Genomic DNA, 11,104 nt, shown 5'->3' on the forward strand with positions numbered 1-11,104 from the left:
CACTGTCTACACTCCCCAACAAAATTGACACTAATGACATAAGATTTTTGCCTCACTCTTGACGAAGCGTTTGTATGAAGACTATCCATCTAGGTTTTATTTATCTAAGGACTAGAAACGCAGTGTAAGAGTCCAAGGATATTTATTTATTTATTTTAGTCGAGGATCTATTCCCAGATGGAACACTCGTTTCAGCCAAGACGTCCACTGCTGGACAAGAGTTTCCACCAAGGATTTCCACGACCAGTCCCACGCTGCCATTATCGCCATCGCTCGATCGTCGGTCCACTTAGTGGGAGGCCTGCCTATACTCATTGGCTAATAAATAACGCTATTTCCACTACAGTCCATTGCAAGTTATTTTCCATTTTACAAGTAGGTATGATTGCCTGTAGATTATAATCCACGCCGTAGTAGAACTACTTATATTATGTAGATAGGTAGTTAGTGCTTATCAACATTTATTCTTGTCTTGCATTAATCTGACTTTCTCATGCTATCCGCTATCCGCGTCCTCTTCATTTGTCAATGAAATTATTTATTCAGATTAACCCAGATTATTGTTCTGGCTTTAGATTAGGTAAATGAATAATATCATAAGGTTTATGAAGCAGTATTATCACGTATTATTGTCTTATTGAAACGTGTTACAATAAGCTGTAAATCCTACTATGTTACTATGTAACGATGACCTATCCATCCACATGATGGGCACATGATTTCTCAATGTTACATTTAATTACTAATGTTAGAAAAATACACAGTAACACGTACTTACGTTAGATAAGTGTATGCATTATGCATCTTAACTGTCTGTTGCCAATGGGATGTTTTAACGTCAATAAGTAAGATTTGCCGCCTGCCAAGCGTGGGGATTATGGCAAAACCCTCCACTATAGTGGAGGAGGCTCATAGTCCAGTAGTGGACTGTAAAGGGCTGTTGATGATGAAGTAAGATTTGCACAAGTGCATACCTGCCTACTTTTTTTTACCAAAAATAAATAGGTAGGTAGGTTTGAATACAATTATGTAGGAAAATGACGCGCTATTCTGACGAAAAACAGAAATCAAAAATTGCAGGGCATCTCTTCCTCGGGCCATATTATTAAAAAACGGTTCCAAGAGGAATATTAACACAGACTACATAATTTTCATCAAAAACACTAGAAGTCAATTGGGTTGGGTCAACGCTGTAATTGGTCAATTAACATCCTAAGTGCCTATCAATAATTGAAATCGCCATGACCATGAGTCCTACCTAATCGACCCCCTAATAAGTATTACTCATCAAAACCACAGAATACATAACGCTAGACAAGTAAGGCTTTCCTCCAAAAGAAAAGACATCTTGACTCTTGGACAGTGTAGGTACTTAGTTAAGGCTTGGTATTTCTGCTAAAGTAGGTATTTCGCGCTGTCAAAATCTGCGCGCGCAATACTTCGCCGAAGACAGCGCGCCAAAGAGCTCTCGCGGCTACACAGTATAGAAATACGGAGTTTAGAAATACGCAGTTGCGTACGCGGTTGACTTCCTTCCGTTCAAGCGTCACACTCACAGCACTTTCTAATACAAATCATATCCAAGTGATACAAATTAAAACAACTTTCAAATTTTTTGGGAATACCTATATTTTAGAATCGAATAAATATAGAATATAACTGCCAAAGTAAACACGGTTCAAAGAGGCGTGGCGTCACCCGACCTTACGGAAGTTCCGCGCCGGCTAAAAGAATTTCAAGATTACGTCACCCGACATATCGGTAGATCCTCGGGAGCTTGAGCGATTGGAAAAACATTTTATGATCAGTTACTCGTAGCAGCGATTATTTAGAGCTTGGATAATAAATTATAGTTGTTGCAATTCACAAAGCTTTGCATGTGGTTAATTACATTAATCAGTACACGCATCAATTTTGTTCAGTCTTTTTGTTTATTAATAAATAAAAATATCATACTAAAATTGCATACATATTTGTTTGTATTGATCTGGGTGTTTTCTTTCCATAATTTATGTATAACGTATGTACGGGGCTCTGTATCGAAAATCACTATGAGTAATGAGCATCACACATGGTTACCTGGAGTGCATTACCGCAGCAAAATTTTTATAAATGTTGTGCTTTAGAGAGTCAAGAGTATAGCAGATAATTAGTCCATCGTGAGCAGAAATTTGTCCACTAATAGCAAAATTCGTTCAAATTATAGTTTTAAAGTTATTGGCTAGAAGATTCTTCTATCTTGCAGCTTAGACCTTTAGCTACAGACCTTAGACAGTATTTTTGAAACATTTTTACGCATGGTGGAGGAAGGGACGCTCTAGAGCAGTGGTTCTTAACCGGTGGTCCGCGGACCACTGGTGGTCCCTGGAGGCATTCCAAGTGGTCCACGATGTGCACTTGCACACCAAAACCACTTTTAACTGATTTTTGCAGTCAAACTGGTTTTGACCGATTATGAGATGGTCCCTGACAAGACAGAAATTTGGTAAAATGGTCCCTCATGACTTAAAGGTTAAGAACCACTGCTCTAGAGACTCAAAACTACAAGGATACACATGAACTCCAGTTTTAAATCCGTTGATATCTGCTGCATCTGCCATGTTTTTGGCTATAAGATTCTTCTATCTTACGGCTTAGACCTTTAGCTACAGACCTTAGTCAGTATTTTTGTGAAAATTCTTACGCATGGTGGAGGAAGGGACGCTCTAGACACTCAAGTCTACAAGGAGTCACATCAACTCCAGTTTTAAATCCGTTGACATCTGCTGCATCTGCCATCTCTTTGGGTAGAAGATTCTTCCATCTTGCAGCATAGACCTTTAGCTACAGACCTTAGACAGTATTTTTTTGAAAATTCTTACGCATGGTGGAGGAAGGTACGCTCTAGACATTCAAGTCTACTAGGAGTCACATCAACTCCAGTTTTAAATCCGTTGACATCTGCTGCATTTGCCATCTTTTTGGGTAGAAGATTCTTCTATCTTGCAGCTTAGACCTTTAGCTACAGACCTTAGACAGTATTTTTTATTATTTATTTGTGTCAGTGTGCTCTTCTAAAGAGTGTAAGACGATTGTATGTAGGTAGGTACTATTAAAATGTAATTTTAACTCATTGGTTTTGTCTCATATTTGAGGAATGTACTATGTATCATGAGTAGAGTCATCGTTTAAAAGGATGCGAACGATTTAAATTTCAATAGGTAGACAAAATTGATAATTCTTAATTATCAAAAATGTAAGCTTTCTCCAGTAACACTGATATTATTATACTGTGACTCATCAAAGTCATCATTGTCAAAAATATTGACAAATCGCGAACTGTCACGGCCAAAAAACTGACACGCGTCCGTCCTCCGTAAGCGCCACCGCGCGACTGATTGGGATTGTCCAAGCCGTCATGGACGATTTTTTCCACATTTTTTAACATAGTAACTAAATAAGACGCAATATAAAAATTTCATCCGTTAAAAGCCCTCAAGTTATTTCTGAACTTTAGTTTAGTAAAAGATTTAGAATCTCAAATCGCTTATTTTAAAAATAAAACCATAAATAGAAAACGAATTGAGGTAACTTTGGGAATACTATATTCTATCGAGTCAACTTCATCAAATCGTGTTTCCATCCGTTAATAGCCCTAGAAAATATCCTCAACTATGCCCAATAAAAATCTTAGCCTTTAATTTTACTGTTTAGTACCTCAAAAATGAAAAATGAAAACCTCATTTTCGCCATTTTCTCTGCTACCCGGCCTTAAATCAGAATCTCTACACAACAGCCCATACTTAGATAGTTATTGTCGTTCATCATGCTTACCTATCCTATATTAATTTACTAGCGGCCGCCCGCGACTTCGTACGCGTGGACCTCCTTTTACTCCATTAGGGGAGGTGTTTCGTAAAATCCGCTCGTAGCATCTATAGCGCATACATTTTAAATTTGAACTCTCTTACTTTAAACACATAGGACTTTCATAATATAAACTTCCAACCCTCCTTTTATCTCCTTAGCCCCCGTAGTTGATTTCTAATGATACATTTTCAGTATATGTACCACCACCACCACCACCACCACCATTTCAGCCATAGGACGTCCACTGCTGAACATAGGCCTCCCCCAATGCTTTCCATGTTGATCGATTGGAAGCGGCCTGCGTCCAGCGCTTCCCTGCTACCTTTACGATGTCGTCGGTCCACCTTGTAGGTGGAAGTCCCACGCTACGTTTTCCGGTACGCGGCCTCCATTCCAGAACTATTCTGCCCCATCGGCCATCAGTTCTGCGTACTATGTGCCCTGCCCATTGCCACTTCAGCTTGCTAATCCGTCGGGCTATGTCAGCGACTTTGGTTCGTTTACGGATCTCCTCATTTCTGATTCGATCTCGCAAAGAAACACCAAGCATAGCCCTCTTCATAGCACGCTGTGCAACTGAGCTTTTGTAACTGTTCGGCCTATAGTGAGAGGCCACGTTTCCGAGCCATAAGTTATCACTGGTAACACACATTGGTTATACACTCTAGTCTTCAGGCATTGAGGTATTTTGGACGGAAAGATGTTGCGTAGTTTCCCGAACGCTGCCCAGCCGAGTTGGATTCGACGATTAACCTCCTTCTCGAAATTGGACCTACCTAGCTGGATCGTTTGTCCGAGGTAGACATACCTATTACCTACTTGTCGACAATCTCGAGAATTGAGCTCCCAACTGAAACTGGGTAGGGCGCAACATGGACATTCGACATAAGCTTCGTTTTGTCCATGTTCATCCTCAGGCCTACCTGTTGGGAAAATCGATTAAGGTCTTCGAGCATTGTGCCAAGATCTTCAAAAGATTCCACCGATGACCACAATATCGTCGGCAAACCGATTTGTACACAGTACCACAGTGTACCGAACAGTATATTATTATGTACACCTCCACAATATCTAGAGATCATAGTGAGCATACATTTTAACTTGAAAGTTAAAGTCTCTTACTTTAAAAACCGAGGACTGCAATACAAACTTCTAACCCCCTTTTTAACTCCCATAAGAGTTGAATTTTGCAAAATTTCGTCTTAGTGACTACCTACGTTCTAAAAGGAGGTGTATTCTACTTTGATCACCTGGCTTTGATCAGCCAGGTGATCAAAGTGGACTTACAGCGACAATTTAGTGTCCTTTGAATATATTCTGTGCCTTTGAGCACCCACGGATACGATGTCCTGGGTGAGCCAAGTGGACTCTAGTTAAATTATTATTTTAGTGTCCTTTGATCATCTACAAACAAATCACACCTCCTCTGAATAGTCACATGTCCAATTGTTGTACTACATATTTTGTTTTGAAACATTTTTGATATTTTCTAAAAACCGCAATAAAAAAATTGGACACGTATGTGACAATTCAGAGGTATGATTTATTTATAGGTGATCAATGAACACTAAAAAAAATTATTTAACTGGAGTCCACTTTGATCATCTTGGTGATCAAAGCCAGGTGGAATAGACCATTAACCCCTATGATAACTCTTTTGAGACTTGTAGTTTCTGAGACTTCGTGATGAGTGAGTGAGTCACTTAGTCATTCAATGACCTTTCTTTCTACTAAAATTATACGTACCTATAGTAATTATCATTAAAATCAAATAAGTAAGTACCTACCAACCTAAGTAATTAAAATAAAGACCCTACCAAAAAATTAACAAATTACATACAGAAAACAAAAACGAAGTAATTCTTATCCTATTTAACTACAATCGCCCACGCGCCCATCCCATTTGTCCGCCGCTGAACCGTACCCTAATATTCATCTCGGTAGATGGCGGCACTTAATAAGAATTTGCAAGGAAGTTTGTAAAAAGTCACTAATTAACACTTTGATTTGCTCGTTTAAACACAGTGAATGATTCAAATAGGTACATACAGTGAATGGTTCAAATAGGGGAAGCCCGGGCAGCACGAATACCTTAAGAAAAGTGGCAAAAAAACCACATAAATATGCAATCAACAACAGTCTATTAATTAATAATTTGTATCTTAGGTAATCATCTTTGGAATTGTAAAGAATAAACTTAGAAACTGAAACAAATTCTACAATAAAAATGTCATTAAAAAAAAAGTTCCAATTATCCATTTTGCCCGACCCCCCTGGGCAAGACGGATATGTACAGTAATAACTGCTTTAATCATTGCAATCATCACAATAATAACTGCCTATGCCTGAATATAAGGTACAATCCTCGTATGCCCACTTCTTGCATTGATTGCACTCTATCCAATCCTCGGTAGGTGGTTCAGTGTATTCTTCTGAACATAAATATTTTGTTTTCTCCATCTGATTTTTGTTATTGGTCATTTTTCATCTTGACAAGTCTTGTTTGGAAGTTCTAGTTTTCAGATGTGTGGTTTTGTTAGGGCCTGCTATTCAGATATGGCTGTCTTTACCTATCCGTTTTGCCCATATCCGTCTTGCCCAAAGCACCAATATTTAAAAGTTGTATACCCATCCGTTAAATTTCTACCGGTGAAAAAAAGCAACACACACAAATTAAACTTAATTTAACATGCAATCAACTAAACAGAGTCTATAAGTTAACACTTAATACGTAATACAAGAAATCAACACGCATACCTTGCCAAAAATCGTAAGAATACAGCCAAAAACTTTTGATTTCGAATTGACAAAAAGTTCACGCACGTATTCTTTTGGTGGAACTATCATGGCGTTGCTGTGTTGCTGTTTAACAGACCCGCAAACGTCCAGTAGCGCCATATGTTGTAGGTTTTTAGTAAAATCGATTATTCTTCTTACCCACATTATGCTTCTTGCCCGGGCTTCCCCTACATAAAATATTTTTATTTATTAAATTTTCAATATTATTTACGAACAGCGTTATTCATAGTACATGTAATATTTAGTTACTAATTTACTAATGATGTCGATAGATGGCGTTTGACAGCTTTGCCTTCATGAATATTTAGGTACCTCAAAAATTTTTGTCAGGCGCAAGAAGATTTTAACCAATGACGATAGATGGCGCTTTTCCACGTATTATGAAAATCCCAAATATTTTACGGGATCCTACTTTTTTCCAAAATAAAATTTAGCCTATGTTACTCGTGAGTTATGTAGCTTTCGAACGGTGAAAGAATTTTTAAAATCGGTTCAGTAGTTTTTGAGCCTATCCATTACAACTAAACAAACAAACAAACAAACAAACAAACAAAGTTTTCCTCTTTATAATATTAGTGTAGACAAACAAACAAACAAACAAAGTTTTCCTCTTTATAATATTAGTGTAGATTAGTGTAGATTTATAAACGATCTTTTTTTCTTGCAGGTCACAAAAAGGTGCTCGCGTTCATCGGCCATGGTGGTCTGCTAGGCATGACTGAAGCCATATCGGCTGGGAAGCCGATGGTGGTGGTACCCTTCTTCGGAGACCAGCCCTATAACGCAGCCATGGCCGAAGAAGTCGGGCTAGGAGTACAGCTGCCGTATGAGCAACTCACTGAAGAGTCACTACTGAAGGCTGTGCAGACTGTCCTCAGTGCTGAGTAAGTATTTGTGGTGATGAATGTAGTCCTCCTATATTCTTCTGATGAATTTCGTTGCGGGTCCAATGACAGTTAAACTTTCCCCCGGGACAAACTGGACCTTCACTGGTTGGGTTTTTATTGGCGGTCAAGTTGTAGATCCTAGCTACACAGGAGTTGGAGAATCACCAAGACTGTACCCTGTCTTGTCGTTCTAATGACTTTTCGCCTCTTCTCGTCTTTAGATCTTTTCTCACTCCCCCAAGAAAGCTAGCATGGGGCACAAAAAAAATTGATTAGGTACCTATCATTTATTACATAAGTACCACGTCCTTTTGCTAGGTCGTAATTTTCCGGAGCTACCTATACCTATATGGCTCTAAATGTCTTGCACTACCTAAAAGGAAACCAGAAATATGGATATCATAATTACTTTTGTTGGGCGATACCTAAAACATATCAACGTACCTGGTCTACTTACCCAGATACGCACAAATCGTTGCGCTTAACATACTTATTGAGATAATTTAAAACAAGTACCTAGGTAGGGCAGCGCAGGACCGTTCATTGTGGAAAACCTTGGGGGAGGCCTTTGTCCAGCAGTGGACGTCATTTGGCTGAAACGAACGAACGAACGAACCTAGGTAATTGTTAATGTAATTAATTAATAATTATGTTCTTTGATTAATTTAATCAAAGCAATTTTATTTTAATTATCACTTCATTCACCTAAAGGCTTCAGGGCTTCAGACTGAAAATATTTAAAAAGTCCACTAAGTGCCCTATGATGATGTGATTTATGCTGCCGACTGTGCACTACTTATACCTACTTACATAAAATATCGTTAGATTGTCCGGCTTCCAGCTTCGCCCACTCGTTTTTAATTGGATGGACGGTCGATGCGTACCGGTGCCACCGGCAAATGCACGTCAAGCTCGACTTTTGTAACTCATGTAGTGCTAATAGAGATATGCAAGTTAGACGTGCAATTGATATGCTTAGTGGATGGATGCTGATACAATACCTTCATACTATTGCATGATCTATTAAGAGTGGAAAATTATGTGCAAATCGCTGCAACAATACTATTTATGTTAGGCAGGCATTTTATTGTATGAACGTGATTTGCATGACAGTGGAGTCGATATTTGAAAAGCAAATGTATGTGGACAGCATATTTTTTGAGTTACTCACGCGATTATAATACAGGGAACACAAAAGGTTGCGGTCGTTGGCGTTGGATTGTAAGTTTGAGTACGAGCGTGCAATGCCCCAACGGTTGTCGGTTTTGTTTAACAATTCTTAAAAACCTCTCAATCTGCATCAACAAACAATGATTTTTGTTTGTGAAAGACAGGATAATACATATTTGTTATGTGCCTACGTAAAGGTACCTTGCTTTTTGGTTGGATAACATCTCAAAATAAGTATTTTGAAGATTGAGTAGTAAAGGTATTTGCCACACTGGATTATTCGTTCTGGGGTATGCGGTGAGGTTAAAGCGAAATATTACCGATAAATACCTTTAGGAAAACTAAATATAGGGTGTCAGGATAAACAGTTTCCGTCGCCATCTGTCCATGTCTAAAAAGATAATCTTCGCCTGCAGCTACATTAAATCAGACAGACCCAATTGGCTCTTAACCTCATTAGATGATTTAATTTCCTGGTTCTAAAGTTTTGCTGTTTCTTTACAGGATGCGTCTGAGCGCGCGACGCGTCTCCAAAATCTGGCACGACAGAGAAACGAAACCTCTTGACACAGCTGTGTACTGGACTGAACGCGTCATCCGATGGGGCTACCACGACAAACTGTACAGTGCTGCGAGAGACCTCAACTTCATCGAACACAACCTCCTAGATGTGGCGGCTGCGTTCGTCCTAGCCATTATTGTTCTAGTTCTCATAGCCAAACTACTGTTGACAGCAGTTCTTAAGATCTTCAAAGCAAGTATCAGCGGGAAAGACAAGGAGAAGTTACATTAATGTAGTACAAACCTAGGTAGTGTTAGTTAGGTCGTCTGTTTATACTTAATCTAGAAATAAATTTGTTCCTATTCCATTTGGTTTTAACTTTTTTTAGTTATTCAAATATCTCCTATGCACTCATTTTCCTTTAATTTTTATCGTTAACCTAAATAGCTAATAGGTATGAGGTGTTGTCACTAATTTAGATAAACACGACTAAAAATAAGATGCCTTATGAAAGTTAGGATCATGTGACGATAATTACTCTTAGAAGTAGGTAATAAGTCCTACCTGCAGGAAAGTTTAACTTAATGAGCAAGATTTGGAATTTAAAACTTTGGTTAATATAGGTAGGTACTAACTACTACCTACCCAGATAAATCGGTTACATATTACATAGGAAAGCACAGTAAAATTTTACTGATAATAAATAGGACTAGTTCGGTATTGAATCGGCGCAATAGAATGGTGTGGCGGACTGCCCGAATCGAAATCTGAGGAACGCGGGTTCGAACCCTGCTGCCGCTTGACTAAGTACTGGGGTGAACCCACTCGTAACACAAGCATTTATTTAGCTTACCACGAGAGATTAATTTGTAATTTGCGTTCACAACTTAGGTAGGCAGTTGCTGCTCTTAATTTGTGAGGAATAAATAAATGTAAACATGTGCAACCAACAAAAATGTGTTGCAAAAACCGAAGCCGATACAAACAGGTCATTAAAATGTTGTGACTGGAAGTCCATTCCCGGAGAGCGTGATCGTGTTTGGCACTCTACCAAGCCATGTTATGTAATTTTGTGTAAACAATACGTTCAAAATAGATTACCTACCAGTATAGGTACCTACCTACCTACCTATCTATCGCCAAGCACATTAATTTTTCAGTAGGTAATTTTATACGCTTATTCTGGTCCACACACTAGTCAAATCTTTATTGCGTCATGCGTTAGTAAGATTCCAGGTTTAATACTGATTATGGTACATAATGACTGATTTTTATTCAGTTTAGCAACAACCACGATATCTTCAAGCGCCTTATAAAATGCAATAGCAAATACCTAGGTAGGCACAGTGGTTATTCTTGATGATGATACTTATTTCGTTGTATAGGAAATTATCGGTCTTTGTGGAAATCCTTGGGGGAGGCCTTTGTCCAGCAGTGGACGTCTTTCGGCTGAAACGAACGAACGAACGATAGGAAATTAATCTCAATATATCAGGACATTCAGGTTCAGGACTCTTCTACTGACACACGGTCCTAGTACTTACTAAAAGAAGTCTTTATGCCGGCCTTCACGAATCTAATAGAAAACGTTTTTTTTCCATGTATAAACTTGCAATCGCAGCTAGCTGATTGCGCAGTAACGTAAGTAGGCATTACCTAGTAATTCATAAATCATAAGGAAATATACGATAGTACATAGATGATATTATCGTAAATTAGACGAACTAATTCCGTAACCCACGTTGTGCGGTCTCACGTTTCATTCTAAATTATAAATCGTATTATTTTCCGGAAAACACATGTCTTGCATAATACTTAATTCTAGTAATTGGTTTCAATTCGTGTAATCAAGAAGATTATTATATTATTTTAATGAGAATCGAATGAAAAACGTAAC

General features: G+C 38.5%; 1 protein-coding gene across 1 annotated transcript in view; it reads left to right on the forward strand.

Moving 5' to 3' along the window:
• LOC135072703 (UDP-glucosyltransferase 2-like) overlaps window positions 1–9,574 on the forward strand; it is a 34,808-nt gene extending 25,234 nt beyond the window's left edge. Inside the window, exons 3-4 of the mRNA XM_063966728.1 lie at window positions 7,316–7,532; window positions 9,210–9,574. Of these exons, the coding sequence (XP_063822798.1) occupies window positions 7,316–7,532; window positions 9,210–9,498 (506 nt within the window). The 3' untranslated portion in view covers window positions 9,499–9,574. The remainder of the gene's footprint in view (window positions 1–7,315; window positions 7,533–9,209) is intronic.
• The last annotated feature ends 1,530 nt before the right edge of the window (window positions 9,575–11,104 follow it).

This window comes from Ostrinia nubilalis, chromosome 6 (assembly GCF_963855985.1).
Source record: "Ostrinia nubilalis chromosome 6, ilOstNubi1.1, whole genome shotgun sequence".
Taxonomy (NCBI): domain Eukaryota; kingdom Metazoa; phylum Arthropoda; class Insecta; order Lepidoptera; family Crambidae; genus Ostrinia; species Ostrinia nubilalis.